Here is a 23,953-nt window from a genome sequence, read left to right as displayed (position 1 = left end):
TTTGGCTTTCCGAAATCCCATTTTACGTCGTAGTTCTCTTCACGTTTATGTTAAACCGTGATATGGTATTAAAAACAAGGAGAAATCAAATGAAAAGGAGTTTCTTTAAGTAAAAGTAAAGATTAGTATTAGGAAAAACAGAACAAAAAACTCATAATAATCAATAAGGCAATTACTTCCTTAGGACAAGCGGGATTGAACCTGACAACCTCCAATCAAAATGCACTGCTGCATCCAACACCCTGTCCCAATAGATCTTTCACCAGTCTGATCAGGGCCAAAAATTGCCAAAAGTAAAAATGTATGGTGTAATCTATCTCTAGTTCAGTATTTCAGTAGCATTCATTCAGTGAACAACTCTCTGCGTACTTGGAGAGTTACCTATGTGAAAAACCAGTTTCTGGTTATATTTAACTAATGTATTTGAACTGGATTGCTGTTTATTACAGTGTTATAACACATTGTTATTGACTATTTTGTGGTTTACTGGATAGCAGCTTTGGATGTCAGAGTACGGCAGAAATTTCTAGCAGGTCTGAAATTTGATATTTGACTTCTTATTTTTTTAAGTTAAGTTAGCCAGTTCTGAAGTTTGAAATGAGCAAGTTCAAGAAAGGGGACTTGGCGTTGGCAAAATTCAGAAATTACCCGCTTTGGCCAGTAAGAATTGTAGATGTTAATACCCAATCAGAAAAAGCATCAAAATTTCTAGTTTTCTGTTATGGATCCCATGATCTTCAGACAGTCTTAGAAGTAAATCTAGTTCTCTATGCGGAAAAGTCTAAAGAAGCATCACATAAAACAGAACGGAGCGTTAACAAGGCATTTCAGGAGCTGGAGATTTTCCCGGATATCTACTTACAGTATTAAAAAAAAGCTCCCTCCGCTCAAACTGGCTCAAATTCTGAAAAATCATCGGTAGCTGTTCTTGTTGAAAAGTCGGAACAAGACTTAGCACAAACAAAGCAAAATATGCTCAAAAACATCGGGAAATTAGTCACAGAAAAGGTAGCACAAAAAAATAGTATCAACCCAGGTACTGCTGGACAGATAATATTCCAAGTTTGTGATAGATTATCAGTCGAATACAATGGAAAATTTAATAAGATTGGCAAAGTACTTAAGGGGTTAAGAGCTCAAATAGAGTCGCTGGAAAATCGTATTGCAAAAATGGAAGATAGGCTTGACGAGTATCAACAAGAAGCTCAGCTTGATTCCTTTGTATTCGTAGGGGTCAAACAGGCCCCTGGTGTTGACCTTAAAGTAACAATGCACAATATTATAAAGGACAAGATGGGCTTGAGTGCTCTTATGAATGATCAAATTCTTTCTATGCAACGTTTTCGTTTACCCAACCCTACAGCTCAGATTAGTGATGAAAGTCGAGTTGCCCCTGTGATTGTCAAATTTTCTAACAAAGATGTTGCGCGTACAGTCTTTAAAGCGAAGTCTAAGCTAGCGAAATCTAGTGTTTTTATGAATGAATATCTCACGAAGCAGCCCAAGATTATCCTGGACAGTGCTAGAGATAAGTTCGGAGCAAACGTTTGGTCGGACCAACGCCGTATTTTTGCTCGCCTACCAGGTGAAGCTTCTTCTAGGAGGCTTCGGAAGGTTGAAAACACCTTCTAGATTAGTATCTTATTTTATTTCTCGTTTGTAGTACTTATTTGTTTATTGTTTTGTCTTCGTTGTTTGATCTTTTTTGTGAATTATCTTGCTTATTTTCTTTTACCGTTGTTTTGTTGCTGATTTGTCTCGTTGGCCACTCCCCTCCTCCCTATGAAGAACCCGATTTTTTTTATAATTATCATTATTATTCCACCTGTCCCCGTATTGCAAACAAAATTATTCGTATAGGTTAACTTTGCGTTTATAATGATTCGCAAACTGATTATTTACGTATTATATGTCTGATCAGTTGAATGGCATGAATCGGTTGCGACAGTTTGAATTTGACTCTTTTGGACTGAAAGATATACTTCGCGATGGAATAGCAAATGATTATTTTGCAATTAATTTTGATTGCCAAAGACCGAGTAAATATATTCTAGTTACGTCGTTGTCATGGGATAAAAGTGAAAATATTCTTAGTGTATGCCATTGGAACTGTCATCTAACCTCAAGTTATAGTGATATCTTGTATTTGCTAGATCTGACTAATAGCTATTTTGATGTTATTGGTTTTTGCGAGACTTTTTTGACTTCTGAGCATTTTCTGCCTTCTTTTCAATTTCCAGGTTACCCATTATTTGTGAAAAACCGTGAGCTGATGGCAAGGGGAGGTCTAGCATTCCTGGTGAAAAATGGGATACTTTGTCGTCAAAGGGGGGATGTTGATGTTTGGATAGAGGGTAAAGTTGAATCGTTTACTCTTGAACTGGCTATTAATTCAAAAAAAATTTATTGTAAGTGAGGTTTATAAACCACCAACTGCTCATTTGGAGGATTTCACGGAAGGATTTGAAATATTAACGAGAGCTGGGGTATCTAGCCAGTTGGATTTTATTTGTATGGGAGATTTTAATTTTGATTTGTATGATTCACATGCTATTAATCTTGATTTTTTAAATTTGATGGTTTCAAATGATTTATTTCCCCTTGTTGGGGTCCCGACATGTATAACTAGTCATTCAGCAACTATAATAGATAACATTTTTGTTAGTTCAAAGCACCTGAAATCTAGTGCTGCTGATGTTCTGGTTTTCCCATGTTCGGATCATCTCCCAGTTGTAGCTTCTGTGCCACTAGTAAATGCAAAGGAGAAAAAGGTAGAAAAAAAGCAAATGCGGCAATTAAAGAAGCAGAATATGGAAAACCTTGCTGAGGAACTTAGTAAGGTGTCAGGGAAATCAGTTTTTGATGAGATAGACGATGTATCCCACGCATTTGATATTTTTAATGAATATTCTCCAGCCCATATATGATAAAATATGTCGACTAAAAGTGTTGAGGAATACAAGGGAATCACCGAGAAAGCCGTGGGTTACATCAGAACTTATTCAGATGATTAAGAAGAGGAATCTACTGTATCAGTCATTTTTAGATTGCCAAAGTGCTGATATGTTTGAAGAATTAAAAAAAAATAAGAAATCAAGTGAATACATTACAAAGATCTTGTGTCAAGAGTTATTATGAATTGAAACTTGTGGGAACAAAGGGGTACTCAAGGGGAACATGGAAGGTTTTGAGAGAAGTATTGGATAGTGACAAAAAGAAAAATACGCCAACTTCACTAATTGTGGATGGAAAAGTCTACGAAGGCAAGCAGAGAATTGTGAATCACTTTGTAGCCTACTTCTCGACGATTGGTGAAGTGGTTCAAAAGGAAGACCAGCCACTGAATCAAGGGACAAGTGAGGAAGCTTTCATTGATGATAGAGGCCTGGGACTAATAATGGAGGCCGAAGAAACGAATATGCAGGAGTTGAAAGAAATTGTAAATAGTATTAAGTCAAACTCTTCAGGTAGTGACGGTATAAGCCTTAAGACATTCAAGCTTATTATGGTTTATCTCCTACCATGCCTTGTTTACTTGATTAACTTATCACTGAAATTGGGAGAATTCCCGCAAAATCTTAAAGAGGCGCGAGTGATTCCTCTTCACAAAAGTGGCTCAAAGACTGATCTGACTAACTGGAGACCGATTTCTCTGCTGTAGGTTTTCTCGAAGTTGTACGAAAAAGTTATGCATAAAAAGCTTTATGCACATTTAACAAAACATGGTTTTTTAAGCGATAGTCAGTTCGGATTCAGGAAAGGACATTCTACTGTTCATGCTATGCAGTATTTTCTTGATTTTCTGAATACATCAATGGAAAATGGTGAAATGACTTTATCGGTTTTTATAGATTTTAAAAAAGTGTTTGACGCGGTTGATTTTGAAATTTTAATTGATAGGCTAAGGTCACTTGGAGTCACAGGTAGTATTTTAAAGTGGTTTGAATCTTGTTTCATAGGGAGGTCTATACGTGTATGTTTTGATGATGTTATATCTAATAAATTTTTTATAAGTTGTGGTATTCCGCAAGGTTCTGTTCTGGGTCCCTTATTATATCTTGTATATGTAGATACTATGCGGTAGTTGTTGTTAATACTTCTTTCGCTGATGACACGGTATTTTCAGCTGCTGCAAGAAATGCTGATGATCTTGTGGAGAAAATTAATCAAGCTCTAAGTCATTTTTTAATTTTTACAAAGATTAGCCGTTTATCAGTGAATGTTTTAAAAACTCATTTTATATTGTTTAGTAAGAAAGGAAGTCCAGTTGATTTAAATGGAAAAATATTTCTTTGTAATAGCCCATTGAAACAAGTAGCTGTGGTGAGATACCTTGGTTTCCAGCTTGATCAAAATCTGAATTGGAAAGAACATGGTGATCAGGTGGCAGCTAGGGTATCTAGAGGGCTTGGACTGATTCGGCGTCTGAGAAATAAGTTAACTCGTTCTGCCCTTTTAACTCTTTATCATTCTATTGTCATGCCTAATATTTCTTACGGTTGTATGATATGGGCTAGTGGATTTTATACAAATTTTAAACGTGTTCAGGTTTTACAAAATAAAGTTATTAGACTACTAGGAAATTATGTCCATGGTAAAAATGATACAGTTAATTGTTATAGGAAACTCATGATCTTTAATGTTAGCCAACTTCATGATTATCAACTTGCTATATTTGTATTTCAGAGTATTTATGGTTTGTCCCCTGGAATTTTTCGTCAAATGTTTATAAGGAATTCTTCATACCACAGTTGTGAGACTAGAAATACGGATGATTTGGTAAATGAGTGTCGCAGCACTCAGAGAGGAAGTTTTGGTCCCAAGTTTGCTGGACCAGTAATGTGGAATTCTTTACCAATGAGTATAAGGTTATCTGAAAATGTTAGCCAGTTAACCACCTTCTGGGTAGAAAATAAGTAAATAATTTAAATGGGATGGCTTATTGAATTTTTTTTTTTTAAGTATAATTTTTTTCTCTTCTTATTCTTTGTTTTCCTGTTGTTTTCTTTTTCCCACTTTTTTGTTTCATTTCGTTTCATTTTTTTTGTTAATGTTGTTGGTATTGGTGCTCATTAATGTTTATCAGCCACTACTAACAAGTCTTTGACTTTCTAAAGTGGCTGATGTGGTTTTTTGTATATTGATGATATGTATAATAAAAAGTGTGTCTCTCTCTAAAAAAAAGTTATTGTCTAGTAAAGATAATTCGGTAAATTTGCAGAGGGCTATATAATTTAGCTAGCATGAAAGCGAACACATCATTTGTTACTCACGACTGACAATCAGTCAGTTAGAGACCAAAACAATCCGTAGGAAATTTCTCTGGAACAAAAATCTAGCAAATCCTCCATCTTTTTTTGGAGCACTCATGCTTCAAAGCCGTGCTTGGCCACTATCATCATTACCGCCTTCTATGTTCGAAAAATAATGCGAGAAAAATCCAATTATACCAAAAAATATGGATGAAAAATTAGTAAAGAAAATTAATTTAAGCCATATTTCACAACTTTAAAAGGTGCATCTTCCCTTTGAAGGTGTCGCTGTCTTTGGGAATCAGCAAATTGCTGATGTTTGAGTTTTTGATTTTAACTGATGTTTTAATTGTAAAATTAGCCTATCGAACCAATTAGTTTATTCAACTAATAAGTTAATGTTTGAATTTAGTTAATTTGCTTTGCTTACTGACCACACTGACCAAAACGTGGTATTGCCTAAAACTTTACAATTTTGAAACCAAAAGAAAAATTGCAGTTTCCAGGCATGAATAGAAGTAAGGTGGGTTTTGTGTGAGAGGGCAAAATGTCTTATTTAGTTGTTCAACGATAATAAATATTCACAATGCAAAACTGCCGAATATGAGAGTGAAACGGTTTAAAATAGCCTATGATTCTAGACAGCTGAGTTCAGTATAGCTCAGGTCTGAACTTATTTTTGAAACCCTTAAATATTTCCTTTCACAATTTTTCCAAAATCTCACACGTCTGAACTTACGATCAACTGTTTTCACCATTAACCGTAACATTAGCCATTTTACCATTAACCGTGCCATTAGAATCAACCATTTTTACCATTAAACGTACCATTACCATCAAACAGTTTTTCTATTAACCGTGCCATTATCATCACTCATTTTTACCGTTAAACCTACCATTATAATTAACCATTTTTTCTATTCACCGTGCCATTATTATTCCCATTTTTACCATTAACCGTACCAGTACCATTCCATTTTTACCATTATCCATATCATTAACCATTTGTACCATTAGCCGTACTATTATCACTAACCATAAAAATTAACTATGTTTTTTGCCAGCACAGAGACTACCCTTAGCTAACCCCCGATGTAGGTAAAGCCTTTGACAATCATTTATATAACGTTTATTCTATTATCATTAGCAATTCGACGATAAAGTCATTATAAACATCAACACAGTGTAAGTACAACATTGGAAGTCAACATGCACAACATGTATTGAATTTCGAAACTACATTATTTTGCTTAGGAAGAACACGTGGCTTTACTATATATCTCAGAATAAAATTCCACCAAAATTATCTCTAAAAAACTTCGAATTAAGCTGCTTACTTCTGAATGTGATTAACAAGACTCTTTATAGCAGGATGCTCCGTCTTCGCGAGTTTTCTTAACACTGGTAGATGACAATTGGCCCCAGATTCCTTGCTAAAAAGGAATAAAACCTGCGCAGCCGTATATGAGGCTTCGACCGTGCCAAGTTCAGAGAGGGTCTCGACAAACTCACGAAGGAAATATTCACTGGAGAAATTATCTGAATGACCATGCTTTAAGAAGTCTTTCAAAGCATCTGCAATGAAGTAACTAAACAATGGTGTATATATCTCAATAAGTTCTGAGAGTTTCTTACCAATTTCGGTTGCAAACTCTTTTGGTGTCTTCACTCGATTCCATTCTTGTGCATAGATCAGTAATAGATAGCACTGTGCGTCGTCTTCGTGCGTAAGTACCGACAGGAATGTTTCCATGACACGATCTATTACTAGTGACCGAGCCTCCGGCTTCATTTTTGTGTACACAATTTCAGTAATCAGTGTTCGGACGGAATTTCTAATTGGATAATAATGGGGGGACTCGGTGGAATCTAACATGTTCCACTTGCTTTTCACAGCATCAACGAAAATCTTAGAAAAAGTGTCCAGCCTCCGGTCAAGATTGTCCCCTGTTGTTTCAAGATACAAGTTGATAAGGAGTGCCCTTGCAACATATGCAGGGTTTGCATGGTTACACGTCTCATTGAAAAGATACCTCCTAAATAGTTCTACCAAAAATTCATCAGGCAAAATGTTGCAGATGGCAAGGTCAATACTTCTTAAAAACGAGATAATGTAAGATTTAATTGTTTGTTCCTTGCTCGTCCCTTCCAGCCTATCAATCATTTCTAAAACTATTTTCAGGTATTCTGTAATGTAATCATTTGGTACATCTGCTAAGTCGAATGGCCATATTAACAACAGTGATTCTTCTTTCTCTGAAATTGTTGAGATTATCATTTTCATCAGACCCCAAGTGCTTGGACTTGGCATTCTACGGAACAGATGCTTTACTTTATCGAACACAACCTTTCTAACAGAATGGTGTTCTTGCTGCTTCCAGCTGATTGAGAGAAACTCGATAAGCTCTTCAAGACTGGTCACCATAGCTATCAGCCTGATCCCATGTTTTGCAACGGTTACACGTTGACAGCACAAATGCTTGGCAAATGGAATCACCTTTGTCACAGAAGTTCTTCTACAACTATTATTCAATGCAGACAGAGAGCTTGAAAGATAATCTCCTTCACATAGTCTTCCAATTAATTCTAGTGGGACTGGTGGATTCGCCATTTCCATTCCGTAAGGGATTTTATGCAAGAAAGAAAAACTGTTTTGTCTGCTCTGCTCATCCATATCAATCATCTTCTCTGTCGGAAGCAGCGGTTCTATAAACTTTGCAAAAGTTTCACCGTGAACAAGCGATCCTAACATAACTAGCAAATTCTCATTTTTACCTTTCAAAACACCATCAACACATCGCTCGGCAAATTTAATTGGAATTGTATTATACCAGCGTAACGATCTGACAAAGCGATGCACAGCTCCATTATAATTAAGCTTCCTGCATAAATCGTAATACGTTTCCCAATGAGAGAGAATTCTTTTTGGGTCCTTCTTTAATTGATTCATTGTATTTATATCAATAGTAACAATATCAGGCTCAGATGGCCACAGGTGATTGTAAATGTCTATCTCGTTCTTCTTCAAAGCGGTCTTCAATGCATTTAGCCTGAAGTCTTGACGGTTTTCCTTCAGCATTTCGAATAGTTCATTAAAAATCCATGGATAATCTCTCATTGAGAAAAACTCTATCTTCAAATCATTTACCTTTGCATGTCTTTCATTAAACCTATATATTGACATAATTAGATTCGGTATTGTCTTGGTTTTGATTGCGTTCCATGATTCCTGTTCCATCTGTTCTGCAATCCTCAAGAAATGAAGAAGACACAATCTCTCGTATTCTGGATAATCGGTAAGGACATTCCAGTAGGATTGATAACCACGTGACAGAACAAAAAACATCATTTTAAGAATCGGTTCAGGTGGTAAATTATTATTGAGCCGAAAACGTACAGCCGTCTCAAGAAAGTCCATGGGAACGTTAATGAAATCAGACGACTTAGCCTTAGCGTACATCCTTTGGATGATTTCAAACAGAATACTCCAGTGGTCCAAACTCAGATGTAGTGTGTCATAAATACTTTGAATTTTTACTAGGAATGCATGATGAAACGAAGACATTTCGTTTCTGTGTCTGTCTTGGACGTACTTGAGAACTTCCAGGAGTGACTCATCGTCCTCATTTACTTTGCAGCAAAACAACATCTGTGACACTAGGTTTTTTCTCTCAAACATATCTGAAGTCTTAGCTATACGTTCTCTTATCTTTGGTAGTACCTCATTCGCAGGCAGAAAGCATCTCCACATAAATTTGTCATTTCCGCCAATAGAATCTTCATCGTGTTTCCTTGTCTTTATTTTTGCTTGCCTAACCCGTTCTTCGGCAGGTAGTATCTTCATCAGCTCTGCTGTCACTATCTTCTCTTCGTCTAACAGACTCATCCCGTATACATTTTCGTAAGATTTGAGCAGAAGTGATACAGAAAAAGCCTTTGGGTATTGTCTCAGATATTGAAGCATTCGATTTGTGTTGAAGTCCTCAATTTTGTCGGGTAGCATCTTTGGGAACATTATCTTCATGTCCTCCTCGCTAATATTTTCTGGTATTAACAGTTTATAGAAGATATTTGGCTTATCAAGATAGTATTTCTTTGCGTTCCATGCGAATCGGTTTGCCTGTTTTCTACTAAGGTGCAGTCCCAGAGAATTTTTACTGTGCATCTCGTATATTTCGACAAATGCGGACAAATTTCTTCTGATAAGCTTGGGAAGGAAACTCTTGTATTCAGAAATTTTAACATGGTGTATGCGGCGCTCCAAAGGATCATTTAGTGCTGGGTTACTCAGTTTCAAATACCACACTATCAGATCGGGATATCTCTTATACAACAAATTGACCATACCTATGGAAAGCACAAGCTTCTGCTTACTAATCACATCTTTGATGAATAGCTTTGAACAAGCTACTAAAATGGGCATTGCTCTGTCTACTCCATAAGACGAGAGAATTCCATCAAAGAATTCTTCTGCCAGCTGAGGGTTCCTCCCGGCAAGACGGTGTGCCAGTTTCTTAATTATCTTGCACCTGGTATTGTATGAAACATGGTGGAGCAGGTTGTTGGAAAAGTAATCAAAGTCGGTGATATTATTGAAGAATTCTTTTGCCTGCAGGGATCGGCTAAAAATCTCGGTATTCTCCGACTTCAGACCCTCTTCAATCGCCTCATAATTACTCTGACTTGTGTGCCCGGTTCTGTTCAGTATCTTGGCTGCTTCAACCTTGATCAATCCATACAAAGCCCTGGGGAATTGTTCCATCTTGACAATCTCTTCAAGGTTTGCACCCATTGCAATCCTGGCCTTTATTTCAACTGCAATCCAGCAGTATTTGTCGTGGGCGCTCTCCCCAGGAATACTCTGTATTGCATCTAAGTATGGTGTTTTTAAATAGATCTTACTGTTCTCTTTTACTTGTTCCTCTTCCATCTTACTACTATCCTTAACGTCCTGGAACCTTCAAAAGCTTTAAAAATTTGTGAGCATTTACAATGGAAAGAATCTGTTATTATCTTTAAATTTGCTTTTTTTTTTTTCTCTATTTACTCTATCGTATTTGTTAGTCATAGATTTATTCGTTAATTCGTTGTATAATTCGTTTATTCGTTGTTATAGATTTGAATTTTCAGTTTGTCATTATTAAAACTTCCCTCATGTCAAAACATTCATAGATGTCTTTCGGGAAAATAACTTATTCCTGGGGTCAATAACCATTGCGTTTTTATTTTGGTAAATCATGGATATTCCAATTTCCGAAGCCATTTGGGTAAACAGTTTTACGTTATCAGATACAACAAGTTAGGGTTACACGGAACTAAACAAACATGATTGAAACCGATGTCTGGGATATCTCGACAACTATTTACCAAGGTCATTGACTTACGTTATTTCGAAAGAGCCTAAAAACCCTCGAAAATGGCGTCGAGCCGAAATAAAAAGTGCACCAATGGAATCGGGTGTTTTTTTTCAATCATGGTTTTGTGCCTTCTATCATGGTTGCAGCAGTAGCTTAATGTCTTTTTCTTTTATGATGTATTTATTCATCATCAGTATCTTTTACCTATATGTTGGTTGTGATTATTCATTTTAGTTTCTGTTCGTTTTAAGTTTCGTTTATTCTTTTATAGTAATTTCGGATCGTTTTACGTCTGAGAAATTTCACTCAGAAATTATAGAATTATATATTGAATTATTATAGGGCGTCAATTCTGCTCTACTTTTCTACCAAAAACTTCTTTTTCGGAAAAGTTTTTTCTAATTAATCTATCTACAAAGGAAGCAGAATGTCTCTTCTGAAATGATAAAACATAAAATCGCGAAGAAAGGAAGAAAACAAGGACAATAAACAGCCATTTTATAGCTGTTTATAGAATTACCTGTTCTTGTGGCTTTTTTATATTGGAATAACACAGCTGCAATTAGGGGAGAGGCTATTGGAACATAGGTCCTCAATCGACAAGGCCATGGTGCTACGACAAAGGCCTGAGATTTTTGATTCCACCTTGGCTCAACATTTTTAGGGCAATCCACACCATTTCATTTATTTGACAACACCTCCATTATTGCCCCAGTTAAAGGTCTCGTGCAAGTTTTCAGGGAGACAGTTGCGATAAAAAAAGAAGCACATTCACCGAGACTCCTGCATGGTAAGATCCTCCCACGTAACCCTCTCCCTCCGACCCCTCCCCCCCCAAACCAGAAAAAAATCCCACCTGAAAATGCCTGTATACTACGCAATAACTAATACTATATGTAAACAACGAGCTAAGTTTATAATTTGCAGTCGTTCCCCCGGGACTGTGGGGGATTAAGTCGTCCTCAAAGACATAGTTATTAAATTTTTCGACTGTTTTGAACAAAATGGCTATCTCAAAATTTTGATCCGGTGACTTTGGGAAAAATGAGCGTGGGAGGGGGCTTAGTTGCCCTCCAATTTTTTGGTCACAGAACTTTTAATTTCCGCTCGAATGAATCCTCTCACGACATTCTAGGACCACTGGGTCGATTAAGTCACCCCTTGAAAAAAATAACAAATAAACACGAATCCGTTATCTTTCTTGTGGGAAAAAATAAAAAATTCCACATTTTTGCAGATAGGAACTTGAAACCGCTACTGAAGGGTTCTTTGACATGCTGAATCGGATGATGTCATTTTCATTAGGATTCTATGACTTTTAGGAGGTGTTTCCTCCTTTTTCCAAAACAAACCAAATTTTCTCAGGCTCGTAACTTTTGAAGGGTAGGACTAAACTTGATAAAACTTATATATCTAAAATCAGCATCAAAATCCGATTCTTTGATGTATCTATTTGTATCAAAATTCGTTGTTAAAGTTTCGGTTACTATTGAGCCGGGTCGCTCCTTACTTACAAGTTTGTTTCGACAAGTTTTTTTTGTGCGACTGTAATTTGACCGGGGCATTAAAATCAGAGGCTAAAAGAAAAAGAAAAAAAAGTGTCTCGATTAAAATGTCTTTTTGTACATATATACACTCCGTCACATGTCCCAAGTGAAAGTAATTATTTATCTATTCATAAAAAAATCAGTTTTTTAGGCAGTTTAGAATTTGAATGGGTTAACATTATTTTAATGACTACTCTTCATAAATCAGACAAATATCTTTGGAAACGGCCAGATCAACATATTCTAAGAATTACTAATAATGTTCCAATGGTGGAAACTTAAAATGACCAATAAAATGACATTGTTACTTTTTTTGCCTCTTTATACATATTCTTTCTATTGCAGATACTTACAAAGTTATAAATGTTGAAGAGCAAAGAGAATTAGGGACACTATGTCACAGTACGCCATGCACAAGTTAAGCTATAGTCTACGCATTCAGACCATGCAACAGTTTTGATTCACAATATCAATACTCTGAATAATGACTTCACTATGTGCCAAATTTTGCAAGAAGCCGCTGCTGTGAATCAAATAGCTTCAGTGCCAGCTATCATTAACCATCAGTTTCAGACTGACACCTGAAAAAAGATATAAAAATACTTTTGTTTACCGAACATTATTGATTGAAAAGCGTAGTCAGACTTTATCTGGGCAACGGTTTGCTAGTATCGCCAATTACACTAGATTCAAATCTTGAGTCAAAGTAACTTGCTGATTCCGGTGCCCAACAAAGTCAAATTAATAAAATGGAGGGTGAGATAGTATCTCAATATGCAAAAGCATCTGAATGTGCTCTTTCAAAACTAGATTTATAACATTAATTTTTCAGTTCTAATAAGTCTTTTAAAATGGTTCCAAGGGGTTGGGTTTCTTTGAAGCTTTTTTCTGTTTGTTTCTCGGTTATAATGATCATCGATACTTTAGAGAGAGAAAAGGTAATTTTATTTTTGGTTCTTGGGGGAAGGGGGTGGAAATTACACATCGCTAAATATTTGTTCCCAGCTGGCTTTAGTTTTACCCTTGTGGAAGTAAGTAGCTTTTTTGTAAGGTTACGCAGATTTTTTTTCTGAATTTCTTCTCCCTATCCTGAAAGAAATCGATTTGTGTTGCGAGAGCAACACTTTGGTTTTGTCGTTTTTTTTTGGTTTTTTTTTCCTAGCACCCCGATTTCAGCTTATTCCTAGAAAGTGGTAAGGGTTTAACCTCTGCGGTTTTTACGGAAAGTGTGGACCTTAGGCCGGATTGATGAATATGACTTTGCATTTTGGAAAGCTTATAAGAACTCTTGCCTGGGGCCAAAAATCTATTGTTTCTACCCATTTCTGTTCGTGATTTCAGCTGAGTTTATCGTTCGCTTTTTTGCACTTGGGATTACGGTAGAAAATTTGTATCAGATGTGTCTCTTAAACTTAAAAGTTCTCTCATTGCTAAATAAATTAGAGTTTCCTTTGCTCCTTTCTAAGTGATGACGTTACTTACGTTCTAAGTTGACGTTCTAAGTTGAAACTTGGCCTACGGCAATAAAGTCAACTTTTGAACTAAGACAGATAGATTTTTTTTTTGACGGCAGTCGAAAGCTCTTGATGAGCTGATCAAAGTATATCTCATTGATTTTTCGGTAAAAAAAATTTCTTCACGAAATATACCAGTTTCAAAGTTTAAAGGGGTTGACAACTTCAGTAGTAAGGTACACACTGTAACCAAAAATAGGCCGATACAGAAATGGTATCAGATATGCCTCTTAAACTTTAAAAGTTCTCTCATTACTAAAGAAATTAGAGTTTATCCTTTGCTCCTTTCCAAGAGATGACGTTAGAAACTTGGCCTGCGGCAAAAAAGTTAAGTTTTGAACTAAGACAGATAGATTTTTTTCTTCGACAGCAGTCAATAACTCTTAATTAGCTGATCAAAGTATATATTGTTCATTTTTTGGTAAAGAAATTCCTTCATGAGATATAACAGTTTGAAAGTTTAAAGGGATTGACAACTTCAGTAGTAAGGTACACACTGAAACCAAAAATAGGCCGATACCAATTGTGAGACATATAGGGGAGTTTTAAGCAACAGTCGGCTGTTAGCTCATTATCATCTTCGGCAATGAGGGGCTCGTAACTTTTGCTAGTCGGTGTACTTATTATTTGTTTCCGGTGCATTTGATGGTAAGACCAATTTGGTTCCAGTGGTAAGACATGTAGGGACTTGTAAGTAATAACCGGCTGTTAGGCTACAATCATCTTCAGCGATGAGGGGTTTGCAACTTTTGCTAGTTGCAATGAGGGGTTTGCAACTTTTGCGAATTGGTGTACCTAGTATTTATTTTAAGATCCTTATAGACTAACAGCTTCAGTGTTTAATAGAAGCGAGGAAACGAAACCAAAGTGTTGCTCTCGCAACACTTTACTCGGCGAAGCCGAACAAAGTTTGCCGCAACAATTCACGTTGTCCATGCAACGTAGATATAGTTGAAATTATCTTGTAAAGTAAAGGGAATTGGTGATTAATTTTGCCTAGGAAGTAACAAGAAATTATCTTAAAGTAAACCCGATTTGCTTCTAATATTTCTTACTATATTTGTAAACATTTGAATTTGACTTTCAGTTGGATAAGAGCCGTCTGCAGTTGGTGGTTATAGACAGCCTCTTTGAAAAACACAGAAACGAAAGGCTAGCCAAATATAAATTGTCTTATAAAACAAATTGAGATAAAATAAAAAAAATTTAATTATAAAATAAATTTTTAGGTTTAAAATCAACAAAACTGGCGTTAAACAAATTTCCACACTCTATCTTGAATCCCTATATAAAGTAATTAGTTATAAGCTTGATTTACTTCTATAATTTACACTATTTTCGGTTACAAATACAAAATCCACTGAAAAAAAAACAAAGTTCTTCTGATGAAAGTAAAAAAAGAAACTGAAACTTCAAATAAACATTATTTCTTCCAAGCGTATGCAAAGAATACGCTTAGAAAAAAAAAATTACAAAACTGATGTAAATAATATATTTCTAGATAAATTTGTGTAAATTTTAATTCTCTTAAAAACACCAGTAATAAAGAAATATTACTTTAGTAGTCGAAAAGTCGTTAAGCAGCCTTAAGAAATTGTGGACTTTTTAATGAGGTAGTTTATTTTTCTCGCCAGCCCTTCTATCAATATCTAGTAATACAAAAATTGTAACTGTAGAAATAAACAGTAAAAAAAGGAAAGAATACGGCATTAGACTTTACGGTCACTAACGGCGGTGCTGATCTCCGTTCCTTAGCCCTTCAGCCAGGAGGTCTAATTGGGGGTTGGGGGCAAACCATCCTGTGCTTTCGCACGCCCTTCATGTTTACCTTCCCCGGATTTCTCCAGGTACCCATTTGGAGCTGGGTCGAATCTGACTGAGCTTACAGAGTCACACCACTGAACCCCGTCCCAAACTAAATAATTGGGTACACTAGGATTCGAACTAAATAACTTCGAAGACCACACTGTCTTTCCATGACGAAAGTAAAACAGTTCAAAATAGGGATGATACCTTTTTATTGAGAGTGAATAGATATAAAATTATTTAACTGGATATTTCGAACACATATACAGTGTTCATCATCAGCAGTAAAACTTTGAATTCTACTGCTGATGATGAACACTGTATATGTGTTCGAAATATCCAGTTAAATAATTTTATATCTATTCACTCTCAATAAAAAGGTATCATCCCTATTTTGAACTGTTTTAATTTAGGATTCGATCCCTCGCCCTCTCAGACAAAGGATTCTTAAACCGGTGCACCAATCCACTCAGCTTGACGGCCTTGAAGAAATAAACCATAGTCTTACTTGAAATCAAAAGCCAATTTACAATTCTCTGAGATCAAGGAATCCAATTACTTATGTCTATAAAAAATAATTTCAAGCTATTGTGCTAAGTTCTGAAGGTAGTCTACAAACCTAACAATACCAAGCAGGGTTGCCACTTGCAGCACAAAAGTACTACTTTAGTCCCTTTTTATATAAGTAATTTTTGAATAACCTCTGTGGAAGTAACAACCATATTGAAGAAAAATGTTGAACCTGTATTTTTGTCCTATAAAGATTCTATTTGACGTTTCGTATTGGGATTGTAAATCACTTTGTGTTGCTGTCAACTGATTTCAATTTTATCGACATACTGTACCTACTCTCGAGATTTTGAAGTCACCATGTCTTGACATCTTCCCGAAAATTTCCAATGTGACCAATTAAGGCAAGGTTTTCGAATAGCTGATTGACCTTACTCTTTCTAAGTGTCAGCCAGGATTAGAACATTGGAAGATACAGCGTACTTTACAATGGTCAAGTACGATTCTGAAGTGTGGGCACTTCAAAAGAAGGAGGGGGATTTTCTAGATATTTTCCAAAGAAATTGACAACGGATTGCTTCGCGTACCCGTCTGACAGACTATATCAAACAGTTCGTGGTAACAAACTGTAGTAAGGAGCGATCCGGCTCAATAGTAAACGAAACTCTAAAAAATACAATTTTGATACTAATAGATACACGAAAAGAATCTGATTTATATGTTGATTTAAAATATATAAGTTTCATCAAATTTAGTCTTACTTATAAAAAGTTACGAGCCTGAGAAAATTTGCCTTATTTTCGAAAATAGAGGGAAACACCCCCTAAAAGTCATAGAATCTTAACGAATATCACATCATCGCATTCAGCTTATCAGAGAACCATAATGTAGAATTTTCAAACTCCTATCTACAAAAATGCGGAATTTTGTATTTTTGCCAGAAGACCGTTCACGGGTGCGTGCTTATTTTTTTGTTTATTGTTGTTTTTTTCTTTTCTTTTCCCCAGGGGTGATCATATCGACCAAGTGCTCCTAGAATGTTGCGAGAGGGCTCATTCTAACGGAAATTATAAGTTCTAGTGCCCCTTTTAAGTGACCAAAAATATTGGAGGGCACCCAGACCCCCTCCTACGCTAATTTTTTCTCAAAGTCAACGGGTCAAAATTCTGAGATAGCCATTTTGTTCATCATAGTCAAAAAACCTAATAACTATGTCTTTGGGGACGACTTACACCCTCACAGTCCCCGGGGGAGGGGCTACAAGTTAAAAACTTTGACCAGTGTTTACATATAGTAATGGTTATTGGGAAGTGTACAGACAACTTCAGGGGAATTTTTTCTTGGATAGGGAGGTGGTTGAGGGGAGGGGGATGGGAGGAGCTTTCCATGGAGGAATTTGACATGGGAGGAGAGACTTTCCATGAAGGGGGCGCAGGATTTTCTAATATTATTTAAAACAAAAAGCAATGAAAAGATAAATATGAAAAGGTTTTTTCAACTGAAAGTAAGGAGCAGCATTAAAACAAAACGAACGGAAATTATTACGCATATGAGGGGTTCATCTCCTCCTAAATACCTGCTCTTTACGCTAAAATATTTTTAGTAACTTCAACTATTTCTTCTACGTCCTTTATGATTCAGGGGTCATTCTTAAAGAATTGGTACAAAATGTAAGCTTTAGTGTAAAGAGCAAAGTATTACGGAGCAAACCCCCTCATATACGTAATAAAAATATACGAATATAGAAGTTCGTTAGAAAATTAATTCAGAAGTTACGTATATTTTTTATTAATAAAGACTTTCGTAAGAAAGTCTTTAAAGTTCTAGTTCCTTTTTAAATAGCCAAAAGATTGAAGGGCAACTACGCGGCCTCCCCCAATCCTTTTTTCCCGAATTCGTCCGATCAAAACTAAGAAAAAACAATTTACCCAAAAACAGTATGCAAATTTCGTTTTAAGTATTCATGTGCGGAGAGCCAAAATCAAAACATGCATTAATTTAAAAACATTCAGAAATTAAATTTAAAAAAACAAGTTTTTTTAACTGAAAGTAAGGAGCGACATTAAAACTCAAAACGAACAGAAATTAATCCGTATACGAAAGGGCTGTTCCCTCCTCAACACCCCGCTCTTTACGCTAAAGTTTTTTACTGTTTTAAAAAGTAGATTTTAAGAGAAAGAGTCAAAGTTTAGCTCAAAGAGCGGGGCTTTGAGGAGGGAACAGCCCTTTCATATACGGAGTAATTTCTGTTCGTTTTTTTTATTTAATCTCTAACATTAAGCTGCATGAAAAGCGTGGTTCTATCCCGCTTTATACGGCTATAATGAGAGAAATAGGTTGAGATGGCTAGGACATGTTCTGCGGATGAAGGATGACAGATTGCCAAAGATCGTCTTTGTCGACCAACCATCTAGGTCCAAACGAAAATCAGGTCATTCCCGATTGGGGTGGGAGGATGTCAATAAGAAAAGAATTAATGGAAGTGAGAGCTTCTTGGGAGGGCATAAAGAGGGGGACTTTGAGTAGACTCGGATGTAGAAGCAATTTGTAACATGAATGCTTACCATTTTGGAAAATAAAGTACAGTAGTTGTGATGGCAATTATTTTTATATGGCAAATTTCTGGTCAATTTTTTAACAGACTAACATAAAGTTTAGAACAATTCCGTATACACATTCATTTCAACAGTGAAAAAGAACTTAAGAATACTACGGGCTTATGAAGTTTTGTGAAACAGCTAAGCATACAATTCTATATTCATTCGCTACTCACTTGTTGGTATTTTAAGGCATTAACCAAACTGCTGTGTAAATCTCTGCAGCTTTTGGATCCCAAAATAAATCTGTACTACCTCTCAGTCAATTATATTAAACCTATTGCAACCCTGATCTTGAATTTCAGGGTACTAAAGTTGAGGCTCATACGCTTTTAAAAAGTTTAGGGGAAATTCTTAAAAAACTTGCGATTAATTACACTAAGGAAGAGCATCGAGCAATTCGTTCAGTCAACGAAATTGAAGTCTCGAGTTCGAGGAATTTTAAAACAAATGAAAACAAAATGCATTGTCCTCCAGCATCCGAGTTCTGCAATTGACTAAATAGACTGATAATCTTCAAGACAAGCAGTTACTACGACAAAAAACATCACCGAGTTATATTCCAAAATAAAGAGGTGAGTTAACATCTTAACATTAAGAAATTGAACAAAAAAAATAAGTTTTTTTAAATGAAAGTAAAGAGCAACATCAAAACTTAAAACGAACAGGAATTACTCCGTATATGAAAGGGGTTTTCCCTTCTCAATGTCCCGCTCTTTACGCTAAAGTTTGACTCTTTCTCTTAACTCTACTTTTTAAAACAGTAAAAAAATTGTGAAAAAGGTGTTTCCACCTATTTTCTAAAATGAGGCAAGTTTTCTCAGACTCGTAACTTTTTATGGGTAAAACTAATCTTGATGAAACTTGTATACTTAAAATCAGCATTAAAATGCGATTCTTTTGATCTAACTATTGGTATCAAAAGTCCATTTTTTAGAGTTTTGGTTGCTATTGAGTCGGGTCGCTCCTTACTACAGTTCGTTATCACGAACTGTTTGATATCTCGTTCAGGAAACTTGCTAAGAAATATCCAGGAACTTCTTTATCCGGTTCAGTTCCTTTTACGATCCCTGTTTCCGGGCATCCAGGGACTGATTCAGTGGATCGATGTGCACTGAAGTCTTTAAGGCGTCCACTGCTATTCAAGATAAGGCTAAGTGAATGGGAAACAACAATTTTGAACTTCTTCAACTAAGTGTCCACACTCAGAGATGGTATTAAGGATCCTGCTTATACAGATGTGCCTATAGCCATGAAAAAATGAATATTTTTACCCTGAGCCAGCATTTCGGCTAAATGTCTTTTTTCTATATTCTAGTTAGACCAAACCCCACCGAGGAAATCAATTGCTCTCAGAAACGATATCCGACTGTATCCATGTCGAATGCGAAGTTGCAAACCCAGAAAACTCGGACGAGAAGCCCTGAAAATCAGTCAAGAAACACAGAAACTAGAAACTGGAGTTTCTGGAAAATCAAAAAGCTGGAATTTCTGGAAAACCAGAAACCTGGAATTTCTGGAAAAAGAAGCAGAAAGATGCAAGTGAACAATAAGAAGAAGACAACCGTAATATCCACAAAAAATTTTAAACAAAATGGCACATTTTAAACTTTTTCACATTTTCAACATTTTCAACACTTTTTCGTATTTTCCCACCATCATATATCCGAGGGGTCACCCACTTTCAGGCGCGTGGTGTACATCGTGGAGCACTAGCTGTGCTACAGAGTTCAGCCAGTCCCCACAGCGCTTAATACAATTCCGCCACGTTTGGCACACTTACACAACGCTGGCCACATGCCGCCTGTTGTACATCATTTCTGAAAGTGGATGACCTGTCACAGATTTCCCAGCCTTATGGATATTTCAATAATAATATTGAAATTCAGGAGTGCTTTATACATACAAATTGTCAATTGAAAATTCAGATGTCCAATGCAACATTCAATTTTTATTTATTTACCTTTTCGCTGTTACTTCAGAAAGGGCTCCTTTTCTATATTTTTTTAAGGTTGGTATTTTTATTGCGACCTGTGGACTTTTTATCTACTTTTAATTCTTTGTTTTTCACTAAGGATGGCCGAGGAAAGGTTCTGGCGGAAATATATGGATTTTTCGTCTTTTTGCAATGGCTGTGGATTAGCTCGTTTTTATTCACTGCCCTAGGTTTTCTCGTTTATTCGTTTAAGCTAACAGAAGTAAAGTTCACGACATTCTAATATCCCAACTGGTCTTTTTATCATTAGATTCAACGAAGTAATTCTTTCTTGGAGAAATAAATCAATGCAAAGCAAAATTAAAACACCAAGCCTCAATCCTTCATTAGGATGAAACGAAAGCATAAGCCTAGAATTGGGGCCTTTCAGAAGGAAATATATAAAAAAAAATCTTGCTTCATAATATGCAGAATAATTATAATTAACACATTTTGACTGTGATTCCACTTCAATTTACCAGCCCCTGCCCAAGGTGCCAATATATAGCCCAAAATATATTTTTCCCATCCATATTGCCATACGTCACTTTTGTACTCGTAACTCGCAAATTAAACCAACGCTGACGAAATCAAGAAGCGGAAAAACACGTGAAACATACACAATTGGCGCTATATTTTGTACATTAGAGGGGTTTGTGGTAAAGTATAGTGGAGTCAGAGTCAAGATGTGATGACTACAATTATTCTGCATATTATGAAGTGTGTAAAACTTTTGACTAAGGCATTAAAAACAATTTTCGGTTCTTATCTCATATACCCACCACATTCAAGAAGTGAAGTTAGGTTAATTCTAATGAAAAATACCAAATCATGATGAAAATATAATACTTTACAAACAAAATTGTGCTATATATTTGTACATTATTGCGAGTCTGCATACAAAGTCTGTTAGCTACAAGTATTCTGCATTTTATGAAGTAAGAATTGTTTTCTAACTTCACGCTATCCAAATACTTTACCCTCCCTCCCTCCGCTAGTGTGCAAATATATAGCCCAAATTACATCTATATATATAGAAATAAGTTGTCTGTGTGTCGAGTGACGTCATGTTTGTGTGTCGACTGACGTCATGTTTGTCGACTGACGAAATTACAGACCGGGACATCGGGACACAAATGACGACCGGGACACCGGGACATGGGGAATATAAATGACGACCGGGACACTCAAAGAGAAAGCGGCCGGGACACAAGGAATGTTCGATTAGCAATCACCATCAACAAAGCACCGGGACACAAATGACGACCGGGACACAGGGAATATAAATGACGACCAGGACACTCAAAGAGAAATTACAGACCGGGACACCGGAACACAAATGACGACCGGGACAAAAATGACGACCGGGACACAGGGAATATAAATGACGACCGCGACACTCAAAGAGAAATTACAGACTGGGACGACCGGGACACTCAAAGAGAAAGCGACCGGGACACAAGGAATGTTCGATTAGCAATCACCATCAACAAAGCACCGGAGCACAAATGACGACCGGGACATAGGGAATAAAAATGACGACCAGGACACTCAAAGAGAAATTACAGACCGGGACACCAGAACACAAGTGACGACCGGGACAAAAATGACGACCGGGACACAGGGAATATCAATGACGACCGCGACACTCAAGGAGAAATTACAGACTGGGACACCGGGACACAAATGACGACCGGGATACAGGGAAACAACTACAACGGGGACGCCGGGGGGCACAGGGGGATATATAAATGACGACGGGGACACAGGGAATGTTCGATTAGCAATCACCATCAACAAAGCTCAAGGGCAATCATTAGAATTATGAGGTATAGATCTGAATACAGATTGTTTTTCCCATGGACAATTATATGTTGCATGTTCAAGAGTCGGTAAACCTGACAATCTATTTATATGCACAGACAATGGGACAGCCAAGAATGTTGTATATTCGCAAGTTTTACGTAGTTAAATATATATATATATATATATATATATATATATATATATATATATATATATATATATATATATATATATATATATATATATATATATATATAATATATATATATATATATATATATATATATATATATATATATATATATATATATATATATATGTATATATATATATATATATATATATATATATATATATATATATATATATATATATATATATATATATATATATATATATATATATATATATATATATATATATATATATATATATATATATCACAGGTGGGACATAGGGACACAACTACAATGGCGCGTAACTAATATGGCGCGTAACGACTTACACGCGCGGGGGGGGGGGCTTGGGGGGCGAAGCGCCCCCACCAACTAGGTGTTGGGGTGGTGCGAAGCGCCACCTCAACAGCTAGTATTTAATATATTTTCTCAGCTAATTGTCTCTTGGTACAAACAGATGAAACCGGTTTGTTTTTTAGTTTTACACAGCGTAGTTTTTGAGTGTGGTGGGAAAAGAGATAAGTGCCCATTTTTCATTCTTTTGTCATTTTTTCACTGTCTTAAATAATTTTTACTCTTGATTAGATTTTCAATCCCATTAAATTATAAACGGAAAGATAGTTTTGTCTAAAAAATCATTTGCTGAATTCCGATCCTTGATTATTTAAATTATAAGGTTGCTCTTATTGCTAATTATCGCCTTTGTTTCAACACCATTTTTTACCGTCATTTTAATTACGTTAGGGGGTATACAAAAGAAATATAACAGAATAAGAACATACTAAAACAAATTTACCACTTGATATTCTTATGCCTCGCGACGGTTCTAAACTTTGGTCAATACTGACTGTGGAATTATGCCAGGAATAAAGCAAATTTCATTGGATAATAGTTTCGTCTCAGAGATAACGAATATTTTCTTGTCCCAGGGTTGCCAAAAACTATTTTTGGGCAGTTTGAAACTTTTTCACTCCTGGTTCTTTTTTGGTTCATATTTTCTTTTGATTAGCTATATTCCAGAATAATTTTCGAGTGTGCGCTCCTTTTCTTCACTTTCAGTAAAATGGCACCCTGTAATACCAGTAACTTTGGTGCTAAATAAAAACCTAAGCAAGCTTAAGTTGCTAAGCAAGATAAGCAAGCTTAAGCAATATGTAAGGTTTTAAATATTACTTTAGGAGTCAAAAGAGCTACCAAATCTATTACTAATTTATCAAACCCTTGTTATAATCTATGAAGGTCATTAGCGTTGATAGAATAAAAAAAGAGCAATCAGCCTACTATCAATTGATAATCTTTGGTAAAATATTGCTAGTAACTAAATTCTAAGATCACATTGGCTATACATGACTTCTGACAAACAAGAAAAGAAATAAAATAAAGGAATAATAAAACTGCATAGCCGAGAAAACG

General features: G+C 36.0%; 1 protein-coding gene across 8 annotated transcripts in view; it reads right to left on the bottom strand.

Moving 5' to 3' along the window:
• Positions 1 to 23,462, bottom strand: part of LOC136041481 (uncharacterized) — a 56,805-nt gene extending 33,343 nt beyond the window's left edge. For 4 of the 8 annotated variants that reach the window (XR_010621042.1, XR_010621043.1, XR_010621044.1 and 1 more), the window contains exons 1-2: positions 23,337 to 23,462; positions 12,510 to 12,737 (exon numbers count right to left, since the gene is read on the bottom strand). Coding sequence is in view for 4 of the 8 variants with exons in the window: in XM_065726174.1 (XP_065582246.1) it covers positions 6,586 to 10,182 (3,597 nt within the window). In the remaining 4 variants the exon portion in view is untranslated. Of the gene's footprint in view, positions 1 to 6,366; positions 10,220 to 12,509; positions 12,738 to 23,322 lie in introns of those variants that run through there. The other 4 variants (XM_065726174.1, XM_065726175.1, XM_065726177.1 and 1 more) reach the window with 4 other exon arrangements.
• Positions 23,463 to 23,953: the final 491 nt, after the last annotated feature.

This window comes from Artemia franciscana, unplaced genomic scaffold (genome assembly GCF_032884065.1).
Source record: "Artemia franciscana unplaced genomic scaffold, ASM3288406v1 PGA_scaffold_23, whole genome shotgun sequence".
In the NCBI taxonomy this organism is placed as follows: domain Eukaryota; kingdom Metazoa; phylum Arthropoda; class Branchiopoda; order Anostraca; family Artemiidae; genus Artemia; species Artemia franciscana.
The sequence above is the reverse complement of the archived record's forward strand: the minus strand, read 5'-3'. Positions and strand labels throughout refer to the sequence as shown.